We start from the raw sequence: 25000 nt of genomic DNA, 5'->3' as shown, positions 1-25000 counted from the left end.
ATCCATCCCATTCCTCCATCTCCATCCACCCCTATACACCCCCATCCATCCACCCAGCACCCATCCCTACACACACCCTATACACCCCCACGCATCCCTCCACCCCCCTCTTTCTATAGCCACTATGGACCCACACCCCCACTCTGCCCCCGTAAGCATCCCCGCACTTTGTACTGCACCCCACTCCGGGTCCCGCGCTGCCCTACGCCCGGGGGCCCAGTGGGACAGGCCGGGGACACGGAGCCCCGCGGGCGCAGGGGGAGGAAAACCAGGGGGGGGGCCTCCAGCCCCCCATCATCCCCGCGGGGTGCGCAGCCTGCGCCTTTAAGAGGCGGGGGGAGGGGTGGCCCCAGCCCAGCCCCGCTCGCTCCCTGACGTCGGTTCCTTCCCTTTCTCTCGCTGTTTTGCAGCCGCCCCGGCCAGGCGGGGACCCCGCTCGCTCGCCCGCCCGCCCCGATGGTTCCGCGCTGCCCGGCCAGGGCCGTCCCCGGCAGCCGCAGCCTGGCGTGAGCCCGCGGCTGGTGAGCGCCCGGCGGGCCCGGAGCAGGAGCGGGATGGCCGGAGCCCGCGGCTGGCTCTAGGGGCTCGGGTCCTATTGCACCAGCCGCCCCAGCATCCTCCCAGCGGGCGGCGCCCCGGAGCCGCCCCTGCCCTTTGTGCGCCGGCGAGGGGCGCACGGAGCCGGGCTCCCCGGGGTGGGACCCACCGGCGCCCGCCGCCGCCGCCGCTGCTGCAGCCCATCCCCCGTCCTGGGCCATGAGCGCCCCCTTCTAGCCGCGGAGCCGCGCGGGCCCCCCCCCGGCCAGCCCCCGCGCCCGGCGCCCGGGGAAGATGTCTTCGCGCACCGCCCTGGCGTCTGGCAACGAGCGGAACTCGGACGCGGTGAGTGCCGGGCCCTTTGTCCCCCGCGCTGCCCCTTCCCCTGGCCGGAGCCAGGCCCCGCGGGGGGGGCGGGCGGCGCACAATGGACGGAGCCGCCGGGCAGCGCCAGGGAGCGATTCGCCTCCCACCCCTTGGCCCGAGCTTGGCTCGCTGGGGAGCCGGGTGGGGCCGGAGCCGGGGCCGCCCCTGCGCTGGGCTGGCCGGGGAGGGGGCAGATCGGGTGTGCGAGGGAGCGGGGCGGGCTGGGAACGTCTCCCCAGCCCCCGGTGCAGAGAGCCGGGGTGGAGCGGGGCCCCAGCTGCGCCCACCTGCAGCGTGGTGCTTCTGCAAAGGCTTAGCCAGTGGGCCCTTGCAGGCAGGGCGAGCCCAGCATTGGGGCCATTCCCCCAGTCCCGCTGGCTCCCACCCAGCCCACAGCCGGGAGCGAGCAGAGGTGTCGGGTCCCTGAGCCTGCCCCAACTGAGGGGAGTTATGCTGGGCTGGGGGCGCGGGGGAGCTGGCAGTGTCTGCATCCTGGGTGGGCTGCTAAGGTCATCAATGACATTTGCCTCGGTGAGGGGGCACGTGGTGTCTCTGTGGGAAGGGAGGGGGGGCTACCACTTGTGGGGGGGGGGCGAGGACTCTGCATTGGCTCAGCTTGGGTTTTAGCCTGCTGCAGCAGGGACACGCCAGGAGGCCTTCGTCGGGTTGGGGGTGTGTGGAAGCAGTGAAGGAGGTTGTGGTTTGGGCCTGAACGTCTCCCTGGGGTGTGGAGCTAGAGGAGAAGGGGAATGACCTCCTAGGGCACGGTGAGACCTGCAGACCGTCAACCACACGTGTGCACACGCGTGCACGCTCACCACTCCTCCCTGACACACACACATGCCGAGACACAGACCGCACAGTGGGAGCTGCAGACCCCCAGCCTCACACGCTCCTCACACCCGCCGACACAACCCCGCACTGGAATCTTCCTAGGAGTCAGGTGGGCCCTGCCCATGGACTCCCATGTCCCCTGCCTGGGATGAGGAGAGTCCATGCACGCCGGTGGTCCTCCTGGCATAGTGACATTGCCCCCGGATCACTTGTGTGTCCTTGCCATGGAATCTCCAGAGCTCTGCCCTGCACTGGATGTACTTTACAGGGAAAAGTAGTTCCTTAGCAACTAAGGTGGCATTTCCTGGCGCCGCAGGGGTGGGGGCCCCCCCCCTCTCTGCCTGGCTCCCTCCGCGGCCTGATACACCAGTCTCAGACACAGGGTGGCAAATGCGAGGTTTCCCTTGGAGTTGCCCGTGTGCTTGGCCTGGGAGGCACCAGGACCTCTGAGCAGGGCTGCTTCGTGGCATGGGAGCCCCAGCGGAAGGCGCCTGGGGTGGCCTCCTCCCGGCTGAGAGGAGCCATGTCCCTCCCCCTGCCAGCCTGGGCCAAGCCATCTGTCTGTGAAGGCTGGTGCTCTGCTCCCACCATGGCCTCTGCTGGATGCTCCCAGCATGCACTTGGCCTGATGTGGGATGCAGATACCCTGGAGCGCGAGTCAATGAGCCTCTCTCCTCTCCTCGCCTGCGTGGCTCCAATGCTCCTGCTGCTGCGTGTGACATTGGGCAGCCCTCTCCGAGCCCGGCCTGGCCTCCTGGGAGCCCGATCTCCTGCCGGCCCCTTCTCCTGGCCCTTGTGCGGTGGGACAGTTCAGTCCTGGCAACAGCCCAGCGGGCATTGAGACCCAGACATGCCGGGGCACCCGCTCCCTCCCCCTGTGGCTGCCGGAGATGGGGGTGGACAGCAAAGCCAGCATGGGCCCCGTGCTGCTGTCAGCCCTCAGAAGGGACCTTCTCTGGGGAGATGGCCCTGCTAGTCAAAGAGCTGGGTAACTCGCTTTGTCCCATTGCACCCAGCAAACAGCAGTGAAGTGGCTCTCTTGCATGGGGGAAACGGAGGCACAGAGGGGCAGTGACTCAGGGTCACCCAGTGCGTCAGACAGAGCTGGGGTTAGGAGTCCTGATACTCTGTCTCCCCCCGCTGTACCCCACTAGCCCCCACTCTCCTCCTAGAGCCAGGGATAGAACCCAGGAGTCTTGACTCCTCTGAGTCCCAGCCACCAGACTCCACTCCCTTCAGGACTCCTGGGTTCTGTTCCCAGCTCTGTGACCCCCCAGCTCCACCCCGCTAGACCCCCCCCCCAAAAGAAGCTTTGACTACATCCTTCACTCCTGGGGTGGGCCATCTTGCATCACCAGCAAACTCTGGCATTGAGTGAGCAGGAGTCCCTAAATCCCTTCCCCCACCAGTGACCCCGCCTGCCTCCCTGTCCCTGGGAGATGGAGCAGCTCGTCCTGCTTTGGGGAAGTAGCTTTTAGAGATTGCAACAACCTCCGTCATTTCCTAACCCCTCCCGCCCCGGTCCACTGCCCAGTCAGGGCACGGGTGGCAGGGCAGTGAGGGGGTTCCCTCCAGGGAATACCCTCACCCTGCCACCTCTGAGTACACAGCCCTGCTGGGAATCCAGCTCCATGACCTGAGGACTCCAAACCCGCTGCCTTGGTGACCCAAGGCCCTATGCTCCCCTCCTGGGGCGGAGAGGGGGGCTGGTGCTGCAGGGGCCTCCCCAGGGAGCCAGGCTGCTGCTGCTGGCCAGACATCAACCCAGATCACTGGGCTCCCTCCACCCCAGTGAAGGCTTGGGGGTCAGCACCTTGCAGCATCCAGCCCCTCCCTGGGGGCTAAGCAAGCCCCACCTCAGGCTTTTGGAGTGCCCTGTCCTGAAGAGTTCTCAGAAGAGGGGATTTCCCAGCCCCTGGTGCAGGCCCTGCCCCCATTGGCACCTGGGTCTCCCCCCCATTTCCTTTTGGTCCCATCCTCCCAGTCATAGAAATGTCAGGCTGGAAGGGACCTCGAGAAGTCATCAACTCCAGCCCCTGCAATGAGGCTGGACCAAGTCACCCCAGACCACCCTGCCAGGGCTTTGTCCCTCCCATGGTGGGGATTTCCACCACCTCCCAACACAACCTAGCCCAGAGCTTAACTCCCCTTCCACAGTAGGAAGGTTTGGCCTAATCTCGAACCTAGAGCCCCCTTGCTGCAGCGTAAACCTGTTACTTGTCCTACCTTCAGTGGAGGCCTCCCCAGGGCCGAGCAGAGCGGGACAATTACTTCTTGTGCCTTACCTACGTCACTCCTGGTAATGCACCCACAATGAGATTGGCCTTTTTGCAACTGCATCCCATTGTTGACTCATAGTCAGTTTGTGATCCTCTAGAATCCGGATCCTGTCCAACAGCTCTGCCACCCAGCCAGCCAGGCCCCACTTTGTCCCTGGGCGTTTGATTTTTCCTTCCTAAGGGAAGTATTTTGCAGTTGTCTTTAATAAATGTCAGAATTCAGACCAATTCTCCAATTGGTCAAGGTTGCTTTGAATCCTGATCCTGGCCTTCCAGGTGCTTCCTGCCCTCCCAGCTGGGGGGGGCCTCTGCAGAGTTTATAGCCGTTTGCTCCGCATTATCCAAGTCATCCCTGAAAATATTGACTGACCCTGTGGGACCCACTAGAGACACCCTCCCAGCTGGGCAGAGAGCCTGCTATCTGTGCTTGGTCTTTCAGCCAGTTGTGCACCCACCAGCCAGTAATTTCATCTAGACCACTGTGCCCAGGACAGGGTTCTCAACCTGTGGTCCACGGAGCGCCTAAGATCTGCACTTCCATTTGAAATCTTTTAGTGGTGTGCAGATGCAAAGAGGTTGAAAACCATATGAGACTGGGTCAAACGCTTCACTCAAACTTCTACAGTCCCCATCTACTAGGCCAGCAAGCCTGTCCGAGAAGGCAATTAGATTGGCCTAGAGGTCTCCCTTCCAAGCTGTGAGCCTATTGCAGCCTGCTTAGCTTGAGCACAGGAGTGACTCTTTGCTTGAGGTGCCAGGCTCACGTGACTGTGGCAGGAATGGGCATGGTGATGGAATGGCCTGCGGTGATGCAGGTGGTGCCTAGCTGGAGAGTGGCCCAGCAAGGCCATGGCATCTCTAGCACCCTTGCAGGGGGTGATCTGGGCCCCAAAGGCCTTCCCAAGCTGTCTCTGTCCAGGTCAAAGGGAGAGGAAGCTGCTGTGGGACGCCATGGGCTTGGTGCCGAGGGCATGGGGCACCTCACTCCCCTTGCTGACATCTTGCCACCATGGGGGGCAGTGGGGTGGGCAGGGCGCAAACCCATTTCATCCCTGCCTGGGGGCCATGCCCTCTCTGGGACGTGCTGCCACTCCACACTCGGCCCCTGCATCGTTGACCTGATGCCTGGCACAGCCCCATGGCCTCGGCTGCCCTTGTGGTGGGACGCAGGTCACTGCACAGCAATTCCAGTGCATTATGTATGGACTCAGGCCACCTGGGATGCTGGGACCCCCCCCACACACCTGAGAGGGTATGTTTGGCATCCCAGAATGCACTGCTGCCTGCCTCCCATGCGTCACTGCCCCCCTGTGCCCCCTGCTAAGGGTTGGGGATTGGGCTTGCTCCCATCGCCCTCCTGCTGGGCTCCAGGTCCCACAAGTGGGTGCAGCTGGTGTACCCTAGGGACTGGCTGGGTGATGCTGCCAGCCAGGGCTGTTTCTGCAGCTCACGCCACCAGTGAAATGGAGTGGGGCGTCTGTCTAGTTCCCAGTGTGGTTTTCTGACCATGTCACTAATGGGTTTGGTACTGCTGGGCATCTCTGCCTTAACTGGCCTGGCAGACTGAAGGCCTCCGGAGAGCTGTGTGGCTGGGGGAGCCAGGGCAGGGATAGCAGGGAGCTATGGGAAGGGGTTAAGGGGTACTGGCAGTGCTGGGGGTGGGGTGCATTCCAAGGCTGGGATAGCAGGGGGCTGCAGGTCAGGATTGAGGGGCACTGGCAAAGCTGTGTGTGTGTGGGGGTGGATTCCTGGCCTGAGATAGCAGGAGGCTGTGGGTCAGAGTTGGGGGGCATAAGGGGAGCTGTGGGGCTCAGGGGTCCAGGTCTGGGGTCCCAGGGGCTACAGGAGGTTGTTCAGGCCAGCCAGGAGGTTCCTGAGTGGCTGCTGTGGGTTGTGGGGCTGGGATGCTGTCAGGTCAGAGCAGGGCCTGAGGCCAAACTCTTCAGGAAGTAGCCAGTGAGTGAGGGGCTGTTTGTGGGGTGGGCATGAGGGGCCTGGAGCCCTGCCTTCAGAAGGGCTTTGGGGCTCCCAGAAACAGAGACACCGAAGTCCGTTAACACTTCTACAAATCTTGGCCTGAGGCTCTGTGGCTGGACCCTGTCCCGTGAGCACCCCCTGCTGGAGACCTGGGATGGGACCAGCGGGGGTAGTCGGCGTGCGGGGGCCACGTTGCTGCGACCGAGGGGAAGTGCTGCCTGTGAGAACAGCACAGCCTGTGGGGCACAGCACAGTGTGCCCTCTGAGCCCCACCTGCCCCGGCTCCCTGGGGCGGTGGGAGCAGACTATGCCCTGCTGTGGGCCCTGCCCCCGCGCGTCTGCTGCCCAGACTCTGGGCTCCTCCCGCCATTGGCATGGCGCTGGTCTTTCCTGTTTAAAGGGCTGGCACCCCCTTGCAATGTCTGGGCCTGGCACCCCCTCTCTCCCAGCCGTGCACTGCCCCCCGCCCCCAGTTGCTTTTGGACCATGTCAGCCAGCAGGCCCCAACTAGCAAGGCCTGGAGCCCCGGGCAGGGGAGGACGTTGTGTTTACACGTGTTCGCTGCTCGCTCCCGCCTGGTTAAATACCATCTGGGCCGTGCTAGTCAGGGCACCGCTGCCCCAGCCCTGGCAGCTGGGAAAGCCCCGCGTGTGGCTGGGAAACACGTGCTGCCGTTGAAAGCCAGGTGACCCCCCCCCCAGCCCCAGGGCAGTGGCGTTTCAGAAGGGATGCCCGAAGGGAATGGGCTGAATGGGACTGCGGGGACCGGCGTAGCTACCCCTGAGTCTGGGGGCCCACGCAATGCTCAGGGCTGGTCCAGCCAGACACGCCTGCCTCTACCCGCCTGGCACAGTGGGCGGGTGGCAGGCCAGGGTGGGGTGATCTGCTGCCGGCGCGTGTTTGTCGGCGCTAGCGCTTTCAGCTCCTGCTGCTTCGGTGCCGCCTGGGATGGGTGCTCCCTGTCCTAGAGCATGGGTGGAGGGGATGGGTTAGATCGGCATCAGCTTGGCTCGCGGCTCGGCTCGCTGGGCCCCAGCCAGGTGCTCTGCACGTGGGCCGTGTTGGCATCGGAGTTGCCGGATCCAAGGCCAAGGGTCCTGCAGCCTCCCGTCTCCTTATCCCATCCCGAGCCAGCCAGTGTGTTGGGAATGAGCCTCGAAAGCGCAGCCTAGCTGGGGTCTGGCTCGCTGGCACTCAGTGACCCCCTTGCCTGGGCCCAAAGTCACCCCCCCCCCCATGGCTTCTGCGGCAGGGCAGGGCACGTTACGGCTGCGCTGCACGTGGGGCCGTCCTCGGGGCGAGTCGAGCTCGGTGCTCAAAGCCGGCACTCGACCCACCGGTTCCGCACAGCGTGCACAGCATGACCTCCCTGCACATTGGGTGAACTCGGAGAAGTGCCACTAAATCCGTTAATTAGCTTGTGAGTTTAAATTAATTTTGAAAGGGGCCTTTTCGGAAGCGTCTCCCCTGGGATCCGGTAGAGCGTGCAGACATGGAGCGACAGCTCAGGCGCCCCTGGTTGGGAGAGCTTGTGGGAGCCTGGGCTAGGGGGAAGTGGGGTCTTTTATGGTCATTTCCCCTGATGCTCTTCACCCTGGGGGGGGGGGTCTCCCCCCCCCAGGGCCGAGGGGGGGGGGGGGGGGGGGTTCCTCGGGGGAGAGCTGCCCTCTTTCACGGTCTCGCTTGTCCCCAGCCATGTGGCTGGTTTGGGGAGGGCTGCTCTCACCTGCTGGTCTGAGGGGAGTGAGAAAGGGGGAGCGGAGGTGGCACCAGCAATCAGTGGAGTTTACATGGGATGCCAGGCTCCAGTCGGGCATCCCTGCAGAGCAGCAGTTGAAGGCTCACCCCAGCCCCTAACCCGAGGGGAGTTAGGTCTGACCTGAACCCCGAATGTCCTCAGTGCCTTGGCTAGGGACAGCTGCAGCATCTAGGCCCGAACGCCCGCCGAGCAGGGCTCTGTCTGGGGCTGATGGGGAGGGGAGGCCTTCCTCAGAGGCGCCGTGGGCATTGGAGGCCGAATCCAGGCTAGCAGGCCCCAGCTCTGGCTGGCAAGATGGCGGGGTGCTTGCCGAGCTATCCAGGAGGCTGGCGTAGAGCGAGGCAGCCGGTGTGGGCAGAGGGGGTTGGGTTACCCTCCCTGGGCAGGGCAGTGGTGCTGCCGTCTTGGGGAGGAGCCGGGGCGCTGCATTCTCAGGGGAGCCGAGCAGCTGATCTCTGAGCTGTTACAGAGTCATTTGGGGAGGGTTGGCCCCCCGGCTTTGTCATGGGGGGGTTTCCATGGCACCAGTGCTGGGATGGAGACCCTGAGATACTGCCTCTGCGTTGGGGATTTGGCATCCGCGGCGCTGGGATGGGGGGTTGCTGGCTCTGGGATGGGGTGGGGGTGCCAAGATTGGAGGGGTTCCTGCAGCGCTGACTCTGGGATGGGGGGGGGGCGCGGGGATGGGGGGGCCCTGCGGCTCCGGGATGGGGCATATCAGCTCTCAGTATCACCACCCCCGCATGCGAGAGCCGAGCCGGGCGGCCGTGTCTTTCCCTTGCTGCGCCAGGCTGGTAGCAGCAGGGGCTGGAGGGTGGCAGTGTATGCAAACTCCCCTCCCTAGCTGCCTGTTGGCCCTGGGGTCCAGCTCCATGCTAGCCTTGGGGCGTGGGGCTGCGGTGGGGGGAGGCAGTGCTGGCGGTGAAGCCAGAGTTCCTGGGGATGGAGGGCAGGCCAGAGCCCCGCCCCGCTGCTCTGCCCCCCCTCCGGTGGCAGGTAGCCGGCTGCATGCCGCGTGGCAGCCCCGGGCTTTGCTGGGCCGACGCTCGCTCTTGTCTCAGCGTGTCCAGGCCCAGCCAGCTGCTAGGTGCAAAGCACCCAGGCTGCTGCCAATGCCGTCAGCTCTCTTGGTGGGGGGACACGCTGGCTGCTCCTGGCCCTGGCTGTAGGCTTCATCTGGGTTCCTGGCAAACTTGGGCCCCGATGAGGCCCAGCTCCCAGGGCTGGTTGGGGCGTCAGCCCAGAGGCCAGCCCACTCCATGGCAGCGAGGCAGCAGACAGCAGTAACTCGTTCTGCAGCCATGTCGCCGGCCACCGCAGTGACTCACAACAAGCCCTGGCTGGCCCTGGTGCTGGCTCAGCACAGCTCTGTCGGGCGGGGCACTGGGCACAGCCATGCTCTTTGCACATGGTCCCAGGTCGGGCAGACACCCTGACACCACTCTCCTGGCTGAATCACAGGCTGGGACTGGAGGTGGCTGGCCCCTGCTCGCTTGGGGTTGGCTGGTCGGCATCAGTGCCCCCTGCTAACATGGGCTCTCCTGGCTCCACGGGCCTGGCCTCAGACCCACACCCGCATGAGCTGCGCTTCAGGGCTGGGGCTAGGTCTGCGTGCAGTGGCCCTTGACTCAGTAGCTCCTCCTGCTTCTAGGCGGGAATGGTCTCTCCTGGAGATGGATGGACGGACAGAGCGTGATCTCTCTGCCCAGCCTCTGAACTGCTCCATAGACCCATAGACTTTAACGCCAGAAGGGATTATCATGCTCTTCTTGGAGTGCTGGTCCCTGTCTGCATTCCCGGGAGGGTTATACGCAAGCGCCATGTGCCCGGAGCCAGAGAATTTGGAAGTAGTAGCATCCGTTGGTCTGCGCATGCTGCCTTGCTCCGCCTCATGGTTTGGTCTGAGGTGATAAAGGGTGGGGCGGACCCACTGCGCCCTCAGTTCCATCTCACCGCCATGTGGTCCAGGTCGGAGCCTCTCGTCTCGGCTCTCACTTAACTAAAAAGTCTTTTTCTTTTTCTTTTTCTTTTTTCGTGCATAGTTAATTTGTTGTTTTGACTGTAGTTTTAGTATTGATAGTCGTTTTAGGATTTTAAGGACTTTGGAATGCCATTTATACCAGGCCTGGGTACGGGGTTATGCAGAAGGCACAGGGATTCAAGGTCTGCACCTCCTGCCTGGCTCATTCTCGGTCAGTGACGAGGCAGCGCTGCCCTTACTGCTTGTCAGAAGCCCACATTGCTTGCAGGTGCCGTGTCCGCCTCTCCTTCCCAAGCCGTCCCCGGGCAGGTCGGGCTCTCTGCCTCAAGAACCACCTTATGAAGGTTGCCATGAGACTGCAGTCGGGCCCAGGCCTGGGATTTCCCCCCATCCAGTTCATCAGCCTGAGAAACCAGGAGTGCACCTCCTGCCACAGAGACCCAGTCCGGTTCGGCCGGTACCAGTGCTATGGACCCCTGCTGGGGCCTAGTCGTGAGGCTGGGAAGCATGCGCATAAGCATGGCAGGGAATGTTCCTCCAGGCCCAAGAGAGAATGTGCCTTCCACGAGTTCCAGCCACGGAGAAGCGGCTTGTTCCAAGGCTCACAAGCCCGACAAGAAGTCACAGATAGTGTCGGATCTGCCAGTTCTATCCACCGAGCCACATACGCCTTCCAGGTCGGCACCCCGCGAGTCAAGGGAACCTTTGGTTCCAAGGCAATGCTCCGTTCTGGCTCTGGTTCTGATTGGGCCACGTACTGCCGATGCCGGGGAGGCTGGAGTCGGAGCCCGGGCCTCGTGAACTCTTTGCTTTGGAGGAGGCGAGATCTCCACATCTTCCACTTCAGCCGGTGCCTGGGGAGGTACGCTCTTCTACCCTGGACGTTCCTCCTTCTGGTTGTGTTTCCCCTATGGCTCATACAGTTCCACCGGTACCGCCATCCGACTTCTCAGCGTTGGAGGATTCGGATAGAGGGCAGGGATCATCCCTCCCCTACCGTAGATACGAATATTCGACGGCTCCACCAACTCAGTGGCAATACCCTCTGTTTCCCCAGCAAAGGAGCCGCTGGTACCCAGTTCCTTGGGGCCCTCCGCACCGTCCGACGGATCCGTCTCCTTGGCCATACTGGGGGTCCTGTCCTCAGTATCCACCTCTGGAACCTTCCCGTTCAGCAAGGGAGAGTCCCTTGTCTCTCCTCTCCAGCCGGGGGCACTGGAACAGTTTTTACAGTGCGGGTGCTGAGAGCCATTGAACCAAACTGTAACCCCTGTATATGATGATAATCCTCCGCACCCCTTGTTCCAGCACCTATGGCTCCAGCTGTTATTGAGTAAGCGTTCAGAACTGGTGTTGGAGGATGAACCACTCAGCCCGGTTCTGACAGTACTGCTGGAACAGGAGTGGTTCCCTTCGTCATCTCCAGACGCCGCTGTGTCTTCGGTTCCCTCCTCGCTCCCAGCTGACATCCAGTTCCAGGACCTGTTATGCAGAGTGTCTAAGGCCCTCCCCATTCCACCGGAGGAGGTACAGGACAAACAGCACCAGCTTTTGACACCTTGCATGCCTTGGTACCAACCAGAGTGGCTCTACTGATCCATGATGCCATTCTTACAACTTTCCCACGCAACCGCTCCTGACTCAGGTCCTCCACAAGATCGGGTGGGAGAGGGCCACAGTTATTCTAATCACCCCATTTTGGCCTCGCCAGTTCTGGTTTCCCCTGCTCCGTGTGTCAGCGTGTCCCCTGCTTCCACTGCCAATGTTCCCGGAGCTGTTCATGCAACATAGAGGCAGGATCAGGCATCCCAATCCACGGATGTGCCCCCAAAAGCTTGGTTTTCAGGTGGGCATCTTCGCTAGAATGGGACTGTTTGTCGGCAGGGCAAGACATCCTCTCTAGTAGCAGGAAAGAGTCCACGAGGCTCCTATTGGGCCAAGTGGAAGTGTTTCCCCTCCAGGGCCCGGCAGAGGGGTCTTGCCCCTGAGGACATGGACGTTCCCCTTCTTCTGGACTGCCCTCTGTCCCTGAAGGCATCAGGACTCGCGCTCAACTCCATCAAGGTGCATGTAGCTGCTATCCATGCCATGCCTTCCATCCCCTGTGGAGGGGCACTCTGTCTTTATGCGCCCCTTGACTAGCAGGTCTTGGAAATGCTTCCTTTGGACCTGTCCAACCAATCCCCCCCTCCACTGGGATCTCACCCTCGTCCTCTCACTCTCAGTGAAATCACCCTTTGAACCTCTGGCCTCCTGCTCCCTGTCTATCCTTTCCATGAAAGCCGCCTTCCTGATAGTTATTATTTCCATGAGACGGGTAGCCAAACTGGGGGCCATGACAGCGGATCCCACGTTCCACAAGGACAGGGTTTCTCTGCGTCTGCACTCCAGGTTTCTGCCAAAGGTTGTATCCTGTTTTCATGTCAACCAACCCATACGCTTACCTGCCTTCTTTCCGAAGACTCGCACCTTGGCAGAGGAGCGACGCCTTCACTCCCTCAACCGTTCAGCAAGTCCCCGAGACTGTTTATGGCGATAGCTGATGGGATTAAGGAGCAAGCGATCTCCACACAGAGGATCTTTAAGTGGGTTTCGGTGCACATTACGCTCTGCTATCAGTTGTCAGGACTGTCTCCGCCCTGTACCAGCCCATTCCACAAGAGCACAAGCATCGGCTACAGCCACGTTGCATGACGTGCCGCTTACAGACGTGTGGGGCGGCCCCGTGGAGCCCAGTACGAACCTTCTCAGTATGCCTTGATAGCGGATACCTCGTTCGGTGCGGCTGTTCTCCGTTCCACAGTTCTGTCCTCTTCCTCGCACCCTCCTCCTGACTGGGTGACGCTTGTTGATCACCCTCAGGGGAACGTACTAGAGACCATCACTTGAAGAAGGAGGAGGTTACTTACCTGTAACTGGAGGTTCTTTAAGGTATGTGGTCCCTATCTGAATTCCAGTCCCACCCTCCTTCCCCTCTGCTGCAGATCTGTGCCACTTGCAGTGGAGAGAAGGAACTAACTGTCAGGGTGGTTAAACACTGGAATAAATTGCCTAGGGAGGTTGTGGAATCTCCATCTTTGGAGATATTTAAGAGTAGGTTAGATAAATGTCTATCAGGGATGGTCTAGACAGTATTTGGTCCTGCCATGAGGGCAGGGGACTGGACTCGATGACCTCTCGAGGTCCCTTCCAGTCCTAGAATCTATGAATCTATGAAAACTGAGGGTGCAGTCAGTCCACCCTCAGACTAAACCATGAGGCTGAGCAAGGGCGCATGTGCGGACTGACAGACACGACTACTCCAAAAATCTCTGGCCAGGACACATGGTGCATGCGTATAACCTTCACTGGAATACAGATAGGGACCACACATCTCGAAGAACCTCCAGTTACAGGTATGTAACCTCCTCTTCATCTATCTGACCTCCTGCACATCACAGGCCACAAAACCTCCCCAACCCACCCTGTAATAGACCCAGAATCTCTGGCTGAGTTACCGAAGTCCTCAAATCTTGATTTAAAGACTTCAAGTTACAGAGAAGCCACCATTTATATTAGTTTAAACTTGCATATGACCCATGCCCTTTGCTGCAGAGGAAGATGGAAAACCCCCCAGGGTCTCTGCCAGTCTGACCGGGGGGGAAATTCCTTCCCGACACCAAATACAGCGATCAATGGACCCTGACATGTTGGCAAGACCCATGAGCCAGACACCTGAGAAAGAATTCTCTGTAGTAACTCAGAGCCCTCCCCAGCACATGCCCCATCTCCGACCGTTGGGGTTATTTGCTACCAGCAGTCACCGATGGGCCACATGGCATTGTAGGCAGTCTCATCATACCATCCCCTCCATAATCTTACCAAGCTCAGTCTTGAAGCCAGGTAGGATTTTTGCCCCGCACTGCTCCCCTTGGAAGGCTGCTCGGGAACTCCACCCCTCTGATGGTTAGAAACCTTGGTCTAATTTCAAGCCTAAACTTGTTGATGGCTAGTTTGTATCCATTTGTTCTAGTGTCCACATTGGCCCTTAACTTAAATAACTTTTCTCCCGCCCTGTATTTATTGCTCAGATGTGTTTATAGAGAGGAATCCTATCTCCCCTCAGCCTTTGTTTGGTCAGGCTAAACAAGTGAAGCTCCTTCAGCCTTCTCTCATAAGGTAGGTTTTCCATCCCTTGGATCATCCTAGTAGCCCTTCTCTGCATCTGTTCACGTTTGAATTCATCTTTCTTGGACATGGGAGACCAGAACTGCACAGAGTATTCCAGATAAGGTCTCACCGGTGCCTTGTATAATGGTACTAACGCTTCCCTGTCTCTACTGGAAATACCTCGCCTGATGCCTCCTAGGATTGTGTTAGCCTTTTTCACAGCCACATCATACATAGTCCTCCTGTGATTATCCAATACACCGAGGTCTTTCTCCTCCTCTGTCACTTCCAACTGATAAGTCCCCAGCTTATAGCAAAAATTCTTGTTGTTAGTCCTTAAGTACATGACCTTGCACTTTGCACTATTAAATGTTATCCCATTTCTATTACTCCAGTTCTCAATGTCATGAAGATCTTCTTGTGTGATATTCCGCTCTTCCGCTGTACTGGCAATACCTCCCTTCGGCCCTGAGCCCATGGCCCCGGGCACTGCCTCGGCTCCTGCCCCCGAGTCATAGAATCCTAGGACTGGCAGAGACCTTGAGAGGTCATCTAGTCCAGTCCCCTGCACTTGTGGCAGGACTAAGTATTCTCTAGCCTGAGCCCTGCCAGGTGTTTGTCCAACCTGCTCCTAAAAACCTCCAGTGACAGAGATTCCACAACCTCCCTAGGTAATTTATTCCAGTGCTTAACCACCCTGACAGGAAGCTTTCCTAAAGTCCGACCTAAACCACCTGTGCTGCAATTTAAGACCATTGCTTGTCCTGTCCTCAGACATTAAAGAGAACAATTTTTCTCCCTCCTCCTTGTAACCGTCTTTTATGTGCTTGAAAACTGTTATCATGTCCCCTCTTAGCCTTCTCTTCTCCAGACGGAAAGAATTGGGTTTGTTCAATCTTCCCTTGTAGGTCATATTCTCTAGACCTTTCATCATTTTTGTTTCTCTGCCCTGTCCTGCCAGGGCAGGTGGGAAGGAGGCGAGGGCCAATGTTGTGTCATTTAGTGGCCTGAAGCAGGGCTTTGGAGCGGAGCTGGAGCACGGAGCAGCTCCGGAGCAGTGGAGCTGCAAGTTTTTGCCTGGAGCCGGAGCACAGCTCCAAAGCCTGGGGCCCTGAAGGGTGCTGCTGTAGGATAAGCACCAGCCGTAGCACTGTGAGGCCATACTACTGAGGTTCCAGATGCCAGGCTGAGGCTGGAAGGGAGAAGTCTGAGGCAGAGCTGGGGCCATGATGCCCCCTGTGCCAGCAGGTTTGGGCCTGTGGAGTTCAGACTGGGAGCCCCTGGGGAGCAGGATCCTATCACTGTCCAGGCCTGTGTGTCAGGGGAGGGCCTCCCGGCCTGCCCTGCAGCGGGCCTAGCCATTGTGAGGCTCAGAGCCCATGGATGGTAGCTACGAGGCGCTGGGCCTCTCACCTTGCCAGGCCTACGTGCTCTGTGGCTGGGGTAGGGCCAGGGCTGGTATTGCCCCGGGAGCCTCCTGTGGTGCGAAGGGCCCTGTAGGAGCCGGGCCCTGCAGGCGAACAGGTGAGCTCGCTGTGTGCCGCCCTTCCTGCTGACCCCGAACCCAGCCCGCGCGGGGGGGAACGCTCGCTCAGCTGGGGTAGAACCAGATGCCGGGGCTGCCTGGCTCCCCCGAGTCCAGCAGGGGAGCGGGGCCCGGGGGTCGCATGCCGGGGAGCCCCGGTGTACTGAGCCGGTGGCCAATGTGAGGCTGGGGTGGGGACGGACGGACACACACACACACGTTTCCAAGGAGATCACAGCGATTGGCACAGAGCTGCAGCTGCCAATCTCTCCCCCCTCAGGAGTGCGGCCCTCACCCAGGGAAACGGCTGGTGTGGATTCAGCGTTATCGTTGTGCCATGCCAAGGGCCGCCCTCCTCCTTGCCTGCTGGCACCTTACCATAGCCCCCACTAACCAGTGCCCTCCTCTGCCCCCCAACTCCCCCATCCAACTGGCTCATCAGCCGATGCCCCTGCTAACCAATGCACTTTCTCTGCCCCCCACTCATCTGGCCCCCCATGCCAAGGGCTGCCCCAGACCTGAGAGGCCGGAGACCATCTCTCCTGCTTTGTCAGTGCCCCCCTGCTGGGCCTAGGTTGGGGGAAGAAGGGTGAGGACAGCCTGCGGGGATAGCAGCAGGAGAGACTGACAGTGGGGAACAAAGCCAGGAGCCCAAGAGGAAGGGTGGAAGCAGAGGGGGTAGGGACAGACTGGGGGCACAGGGGCAGAAAGGTTTATAACTACTATAGCCCCCTCTTCACCCCTCCCTCCCCTCCCCTCCCCTCCCAAGCCTGAAATGGAACCCAGGAGTCCTGAGTCTCACCAGTCCTTTGCTGTCAGCAAATAGTAGTGACACCCACTGGCAAGCGTGAATCTCATGCCCCTCTGGTGGCTGGTCCACATGGAGGATAACAGTCTCCTACTGCTACCAGTGACCCCATTAGCTCAAAAGGTAGAGTGTCTTGTGGTGGATGTAAAACTCTCAGCCTGGCCTGTGACCCAGGAGGAGTTCAGTTCAGTTCCATAGGATGGGACTCAAGTTTTCAGTTTGCCTTTATAAACACTTAGGAGATGCCCCACAGTAGGGAGACCAGATGTCCTGATTTTTGGGTCTTTTTCTTATATAGGCTCCTATTACCCCCAGTCCCGATTTTTCACACTTGCTGTCTGGTCACCCTACCCCACACACATTCAATACAAGAAGATTGCTGTTGCAAAGTCGAACACTAGGAAACTCTGGATTTCCAGTTAGCCACGTGTGACAGAAATGGGAATTTTCTGTAATATTTGTATGAATGGTGTGCATGGCAGTGACTTATTTGACTTGGTATTACTGCCCAGTTGGAGCCGAAGGGTTAAACTGCTCGTGGGGCAGAGCAGGAGATCTGAGGGGTTGGTGGTTAAGGACTGGCTGAAACCCATGGAGGATCCGCAGAGACAGAGCATGTGAACTCAGCAAGGCTCTGCTGGAGGGCGACAATGGACTGAGGTCTCAGGTGACTGTGTTAAGAGCTGAGCTCACAGAGCCAGAGATACATTACCACTTACTTTGGTATAACCGATGTCGCTCAGGGATGTGAATAAGCCACCCCCCGAGTGATGTAAGTTACACCAACCTAAGCTCTCTCCCGTCAGCAGAGAGCCTCTTCACCCGATGTGCCGATGTAGCGCTTCTAGCCTTAAATCTTACCTGGCACTTTAGAGAGCCAAGGTGGATCATAGAATATCAGGGTTGGAAAGGACCTCAGGAGGTCATCTAGTCCAACCCCCTCCTCAAAGCAGGACCAATCCCCAACTAAATCATCCCAGGCAGGGCTTCGGTCAAGCCTGACCTTAAAAACCCTAAGAAGGAGATTCCACCACCTCCCTAGGTAACCCATTCCAGTGCTTTACCAGCCTCCTAGTGAAATAGTTTTTCATATGTTTTATTGGACCAACTTCTGGTGGTGAGAGAGACAAGCTTTTGAGCAACACAGAGCTCTTCTTCAGGGCTGGGAAAGGTTCTGAGGATCACAACTCAATAAAAGGTGGACCAGATTGTTTGGCATAAGTAGTTAACACACATTCTATTGTAGCTGTGTGGTTCCCAGGATATTGTGTCTCTTCATGTTCTAAGAGACCATTCAAGGTGAAGTGGCCCGTGTAGCCCTGTAGCCAGAGGATAAAAAAGGCGGGTTAGTGGGTTACAGATTGTTGAAATAAGCCATAAATCCTTGGTCTTTATTAAGACCATGATTTTTAGTGTCTAGTAAAGTTATGAATTTAAGCTCCCAGGCTCATCTTTCGAAAGAGTTGTGCAGGTTTCCTGTGAGCACAAGGCCTGGGAGGTCAGATACAGAGTGATCATTCTGGGAAAAGTGTTCACCCACGGGTGATGTGCTGTTTGTCTTCTATCATTTTTCTGTGTGAGTTCATTCACGAGCGCAGGGATTGTCTAGTTTCACCCGCATTATTATTATTGGGGCGTTTAGTGCACTGGGTGAGGTTACACCATGTATTGTGCTAGGCATGTCCAGGACCCATGGACCTTGAAAGGTGTGTTGTGTGGAGCAGTGACCATCATAACAGTGGAGCTATGGGTGCAGGTTTTGCATCTGTTGTTGTGGCAGCGTCTGGTGCCACTTTGAGTTGGTGTGTCCTGCTCTGGGGGGAGCCTGACTGGACGCCCCACAGTGGACAAAACCACACATGTAATCATTACATTGCTTGCTTCAGGAAAAAAAAATGACTCTGCAATCAACAAACATCACATCCACCCCAGCCTCTCCACTGCTGAGAGGACAATATCAGATAGTGATCAGATCAGCAGATAGAGAGAGGCCAACCGACAGCTCTCTGACACCAACTGCTATAAAGTATTCAAAGATGACCCCACACTACAATTCACCCAGGAATTTAAGAATATCATCAAATCCTTCCCCAAACAACTCCAAGGGAAACTCTACAACTTCATCCCCCACAAACCCACCCCAGGGACCTTCTGTGTGTTTCCCAAGATGCACAAATGAGGGAACTCGGGCAGACCTGTCAGCCCTGGCACTCTTACTGAAGGAATATCCGAACTCCTAGAAACCGTCCTCAAACCACTCGGTACACAAAGGTCCGGCTTCCCCCAGGGCACAATAGACTTCCTCCAGAAATTCTGCAACAATAACAGCCTCCCTCTGAACACCACCCTTGTCACCATGTATGTCACCTTCCTACACACCAATATCCCTCACAGTGATGGCCTAGGTGCTTGCCTCAAATATCTACAAGACAATGGACAACCCTCAGCTGTCCATCCCAAGCACATCACCAACTTCATCCCTTTCCTCCTCACCCAGAACAGTTCTCATTCAACAACACTTTGTCAAAAACCAGGGGAACAGCCATGGGCACTAGGATGGTTCCCCAATATGCCAACCTTTTCGTGGGGCCCCCTGGAGAAGAATTTCTGGACAAATGCACCACAAAAGCCAATGATATACCTGAGATACATCCATGATATTTTCATTGTCTGGACAGACAAACTCCCTCATAGGTTTCCACCGCAACTTCAGCAGCCACCACCCCATCCCCTTCAACTAAACTCTCTCGAGACTGCTCCTACACCAGCATCAACTTCCTGAACACCGCAATCCGCTTCAGCAATGGAGCCCTACAGCCAACTATACACAGGAAACCCACAGATCCCCACACCTACCTCCCCAGATCCTATAACCACCCCAAACACCAAGAAATCTGTTAGCTACAGCCAGGCTCTCAGATACCACAGAATATGCTGTGAAGAGAGTCCAGGATACAGACCTTAACACACTCAAAACCACCTTCATCAAACAAGGACACTCCACCAGGGAAGTAGATCACACACCATGGAACAGGCAGAAATAAATCCCGCTCCGACTGCAGACTTCTAGTTGTCACCTACCCCACACAGGCACCCATATGGTAACTACAATCCTTACTCGATGGGGCCCCCACTCTGAAAGAAATCTTTCCCGAACCCCCTCTTCTGGCCTTCAAACAACCCCCCAGCCTCTCCAAGATCCTCATCAGAGGCAAGCTCCCCACAGAGCAGGACCCACCAACTCAAAGCAGCACCAGACCCTGCCAGAACAACAGATGCAAAACCTGCAGCCGTATCTCCACCATAACACACCTTTCCAGATCCATGGATCCTACACGTCTATCACATCATGTGCACTAAACGCCCCAACAACTACTGTGCGGGTGAAACCAGACAGTCACTGCGCTCTCAAATGAACTCACAGAGGAAAATGATAAAAGACAAAAACACCCTTAGCTGTGGGTGAACACTTTTTTCACAGCATGGTGACTCTTTATGTGAACTCTCCTTCCTCATCCTCAAAGGAAACTTCCTCAACACTTTTGAAAGACAAGCCTGGGACCTTAATTCATAACCTTACTAGACACTAAAAGTCATGGTCTCAATAAGGACACTGAGTTTATGGTTTATTACAATAATCTGTAACCCACTCACCTCCTTTTTGTCCTACGGCTATGTGGGTGTTAACAGGAGGGGCCAATCTGTGGGGTGCTGGGGATGGTGCCCAGCCTGCGGGGCTGTGGGTTGCTGAGTGCTGGCCTCCCTGTGGTGCTGGGAAGGAGATGTCGACTTGCAGGGCTGTGGGGTGCTGGGAAGGAGGTGCCCAGCCTCTGGGGTGCTGGGAGGTGGTGCCTGGCCTGTGGGGCCATGGGGTGCTGAGCGCTGGGCTCCCTGTGGCGCTGGGGGGGTACCCGGCCTGTGGGGACGTGGGGTGCTGAGCAGTGCTGGGAAGGGGGTGCCCAATATGTGGGACATTGGGATGCTGGGAAGGAGGTGTCTGGCCTGTGGGGCCATGGGGTGCTGAGTGCCTGGCCCCCCGTGGTTCGGGGGGGGGCACCCCTGGTCTGCAGGGTTTGCTGCTGGTGTCCATCTGTGAGCTCCTGGTGCCAAGTTGCTCTGAGCTGTCTGAGCTCATTAACGTGATTGGCTCCTTGGGCCTGGCCCACTCGGGACAGCAGCTCTGAGAGCACAGGGGCATTCAGGGCACATTGGTGGGGGGGCTGTGAGGGGCTCAGGCTGGGATTTGGGGGCACCTTTACTGCACCAATATAGCGAGCTTGTAGTACTGAGGGACAAGGGCTGTGAGGGTTGGGGGGGACAGCAGCGCTGTGTGGGGAGGGGCTTTGAGTTGTGTGGGGGCAGTGGCAGGTCTTGAGAGGAGGTGGGGGGCTGTGGCAGGTATGAGGGAGTGTGGGGGAAGGCAGGAGACGCTCCTGCTCTCCCTGGACTCTCCTGGTACTGCTCGCTGACGGGAGATCGATGGAGTCTCCTTGAAGCTGCAGATGTGGCTCCTGGGGGCTGGTGCGGGCTGCAGGACACGGCAAGGGCAGCAACTCTGAGCAGGCAGCGCTCAGTGTCACCCCTGCAGGCAGCCTCCCCCGCAGGGCCTGCTGCACCTCCCACAACCGCCTGCCCAGCACTACCCACCCCTGCTCCTCCGGCTGGGCCTGGCCCCAGTGTTCAGCGGGGGGTTCCGGCTGCTGGGCCGGGCCTGGTGCCCCGAGCGGTGCCCGACCCCAGGGCTCGGTGGGGGAGGGCGGTTCCGGCTGCTGGGCCGGGCCTGGTGCCCCGAGCGGTGCCCGACCCCAGGGCTCGGTGCGGGAGGGCGGTTCTGGCTGCTGGGCCGGGCCTGGTGCCCCGAGCGGTGCCCGACCCCAGGGCTCGGTGCGGGAGGGCGGTTCTGGCTGCTGGGCCGGGCCTGGTGCCCCGAGCGGTACCTGACCCCAGGGTTCAGCGGGGGGCTCTGACCGCCGGACCACACGCTCAGCAGCTTCCCTGGGGTACTCCTGATCCTGTTCCCAATTGGCCAGTGCCCAGGAAGGGGGCTGGGGCGGGGGGGCATGGAGGGCATCTTCCTGCCCTCCCTGTTGCCATGTGTGATGCCATCATCCTAAGGCAGGATCCGGTTGGTTCTGGTAGCACAGTGACTCCTCCGCCCCATTGGGCTTTCCTGCTCAGCCGGGCACATGGCACTCGGGGCTGGGGAAATCATGGGGCTGGGCCCTGCCCCCCAGGCCCGTGTGCTGACTTATCCCAGCTGTTGGGTGGCAGCAGCATGCCTTCAGCCCAAACTCTGCACTAGCCCCGGGAGGGGAGTGAGGTCTGGTGGCTAGAGCGGGGAACTGGGAACCAGGACTCCTGGGTTCTCGCCCCAGCTCTGGCAGGGGAGTGGGGCCTGGTAGTTATAGCAGGAGGCTGGGAACCAGGACTCTTTCCCCGCAGCGCCCGGTGTCCCCCTGCCCCCAGGTGACGCTGTCTCTCCCCCCCGCAGCACTCCACCCTGGCCAGCAGCCGCTCGGAGAAGGGCTCGTCGTGGTCCAGCCGTTCGCTGGGTGCGCGCTGCCGGAACTCCATCGCCTCCTGCACCGACGAGCAGCCCCACATCGGCAACTACCGACTCCTCAAAACCATTGGCAAGGGCAACTTCGCCAAGGTCAAGCTGGCCCGGCACATCCTGACAGGCAGAGAGGTGAGGGTATGGGGGCCATGGGTCAGCAGTTTGTGGAGGTGGAGGCTATGGGGTGGCCATGGGGCAGCACTCCAGTGAGGGCGGGGGCCATGGGGCAGCACTCCAGAGGGGTGAGCAGAGGGACATAGGGCAGCGCTCCAGAGAGGGCAGGCAGGGGATATGGGAGGGGAGGGGGGGCGCATGGGACAGTGCTCCGGGGAGAGCGGGGGATGTGGGGGAGCTCTCTGGAGTAGTGTAAACTGGGGTGGGGTGTGTGCACAGTAGCTCTGGGGCCCAGTGGAGATCTCCAAAGGGGGGCACTGGGAAGAGTGGGGAAGGCTGAGGTGTCAGGTGCTGCTGGAGGATAGCACAAGTGCAGATGGGGCAGGGGAGCGGAGGGGCGTATGGGGCACACAGAGGGAAGTGGGGGGCGCAGGCACTGAGTGGCCTAACCCCCCCCTACCCCCAGCCAGAATCTGGTTTGTTTGTAGGTTGCAATAAAAATCATTGACAAGACGCAGCTGAACCCCACAAGCCTCCAGAAGGTGAGTGTGAGGGGAGTGGCCCCCACTCCTTGCAGGGGCTGGCAGTCCCATGCCCTGGGGAGGGGGCAATGTCCAGGCTGGGGCCTTGTTGCTGGGGGCTGGGCCTGGAGGGACAGAGGAAGCCAGGTCTGAGACTGGCAGGAGGGGCAGCCGCTCCAGGCCACCCTGGATGGGGGTTGCCCCCCACCTCCCGCTGGCCGCCCGCAGCGCAGCTCCGACGCCAGCAGCTGGGTTCCCAGGCTCCACAAAGAGCCCATTGTGCTCCGGGGGCGGGGGGGTGTGGGGGGTGTGCTCTGGCCCTGGCCTTCGGGTTCCCCATGCCTGCGACTTCCTCACTGTGCTTCCACCGTGAGCTCGGGTCCCATCCCCAGTGCCACCCCCAGCTACCCTGGGGACACATCCCCCCCCCCCCCGTGGCCCCCTGGGACACCTGTCCTGCCTTGCACCTCTCCAGCCAGCTAACCTGGGACACCCATCCTGCCAGGCACCTGACCCCTTTTCCCATCCGCCCCAGGGCACTTGCCCTGTTCCTGTCCCCCCCACCCCAGGACACTCCCAGCCCCAGTTCCCACTGGCTGCCCCAGCCCCTGGTATTGACACAGGCTCCCCTCCCTCAAATCACTGCTCTAATTAGCACCCAGAGGCCAGGCTGGTCGCTGTGGTAACAGCCACTCCGGAGGCATCTCCAGGGGCTGCTAATTAGCGTTGAATTCCGAGGTCAAAGAAGCTGCGGGTGGGGAGCAGATTAGAACAAACCCCTGAGCCAGCCCATCCCCTGCCATAGGGTCAGATCAGAGCCAGCGATCCCCTGAGGGGAAAGAGTGCATGTCCCATTCCCTGTCCCCCTCAGCCACTCGCCAGCCGTGGGTCAGATCAGAACCGGCGCCCTCCAGAGGGGAAAGGCCCCATGTCCCATTCCCTGTCCCCCTCAGCCACTCGCCAGCCGTGGGTCAGACCAGAGCCGGCACCCTCCAGAGGGGAAAAGGCCCCGTGTCCCATTCCCTGTCCCCCTGAACCAGTTGCTTCCCTGTCGTGGGGCCGGATTGGAGCTGGTGCCCCCTAGAAGGATAGGCCCGAGGGGCTAGAGGTTGTGAGGAGGAGCTGTGAGGCTGCCTGTTAACATCCCCCCTCCCCGTGTCTCTCTGCCCCCTGCAGCTCTTCCGGGAAGTGCGGATCATGAAGGGACTGAACCACCCCAACATCGGTGAGCTGGGGTCCGGGGGTCTGGCTCTGGGGCTCAGCGGCACGGGGGTGATGGGGCCTGAGCAAATGGCAGTCCCGAATGCCCCGTCCTCCAGCCTCAACTGCCCCTGCTAGTTAAGGGGGTCCAGACCCTGGCACCTCTGCAGGTCCCTCAACTACAGGGGTCAGAACCCTGCCATGAGGGTGTGGGGGGAGGGTAAGGCCCCTCTCATGAGGGTGTGTGGGGGGACATCAGGGGAGGGGCAGGCCCATCCCATGAGGGGGGCAGGCCTGTCCAGTAATGGGTCTGTGGGAAGGGAGGGGCAGGCCCATCCTATGAGAATGTTTGATGCAGGCGTTGGGTGGGAGTCAGGCTGTCCTGTGGGGACATTTGGGGGGGGTGTCAGGCCCTGCCTGTGAGGGTGTTTGGGAGGGGAGATCAGGCCCATCCTGGGAGGGTGTTTGGGGGACTGTGACCCATATATTTCAGAGGAGGGTCTAGCACGCTCCGTGTGAGTGCAGAGGTTCTGGTCTGTGGCAGTGCGGCCGTGGGCGCGTCTGCCATCTCCCGGCCGGCGTGTGGGGCTGTCTGCAGGCTCCAGGGTGTCTGGGAGCGAAGCGGGCGCTGGACAGGGCAGAGCTGTGGAGGGAGCAGACAGGGGCAGCAGCGAGGGGTAGAGTGAAGGCTGGCGACAGTGCAAACCTTCCCCGAGTATTTCCAGACGTTGGGACTGGGTCACCCCACCCCCCTTTGCCCCAGCTGCCCAAGGGCGGGAGCTCTGGAGTGCAGGGAATCGCTGCAGGGCCCGGGCAGCACCTGGCAACAGAGCTGAGGGGTTTGCCTGGGAATTTCCTTCTTTTTGCCATGACAGATCAGAGCTGTCTCTGCAGTGTCATGGCCCCCAGCCCTCTGGAAGGGGTCCATGCTGTGCTGCGAAGGGCGTTTTCAGAGACACCACTCCCCAGCCCACCCTGTCCACACTGCCAGGAGCTAGGGGCACTGGGACTTGCACAGGGAGCGAAGATGCTTCCAGCTTCACCACGGGAGAGACCCGGACCAGGGCCCCAGCGGCAGGCACCACCTGGGCTGTGGGGCTCACTGGGTGAGGTCGGGAGCTGGGCCATGACCCGTGTCTCTGTGTTACAGTGAAGTTGTTTGAGGTGATAGAGACGGAGAAAACACTCTACCTGGTGATGGAATATGCCAGCGCTGGTAAGAATGCCCCCCTGCCGCACCGGCACCCCCCTGCCCCTGCACTGCCATCTGCTCCCCCAGGACTGTGCCCCCTGCAACCCTTGGGTGTGTCTGTGCCGCACCTGGAGCTCTGGACCCCTCTGCGTTCCCACACCACTTCCCTGCATGGCCCCCAGATCCCTCTGCCCAGCTCAC

The 25000-nt window shown here is 59.7% G+C and overlaps 1 protein-coding gene across 2 annotated transcripts in view; it reads left to right on the top strand.

Moving 5' to 3' along the window:
• Positions 1-385: 385 nt before the first annotated feature.
• The window catches only part of MARK4 (microtubule affinity regulating kinase 4), a gene marked incomplete in the record, with an annotated part of 48722 nt that continues 24107 nt past the window's right edge, over positions 386-25000 (top strand). For both annotated transcript variants that reach the window (XM_034793163.1, XM_034793164.1), the window contains 5 exon segments: positions 386-882; positions 21707-21904; positions 22375-22428; positions 23584-23632; positions 24758-24823. In XM_034793163.1, the coding sequence (XP_034649054.1) occupies positions 832-882; positions 21707-21904; positions 22375-22428; positions 23584-23632; positions 24758-24823 (418 nt within the window).

Source organism: Trachemys scripta, chromosome 16 (assembly GCF_013100865.1).
Source record: "Trachemys scripta elegans isolate TJP31775 chromosome 16, CAS_Tse_1.0, whole genome shotgun sequence".
NCBI classification, from domain to species: domain Eukaryota; kingdom Metazoa; phylum Chordata; order Testudines; family Emydidae; genus Trachemys; species Trachemys scripta.
The sequence above is the reverse complement of the archived record's forward strand: the minus strand, read 5'-3'. Positions and strand labels throughout refer to the sequence as shown.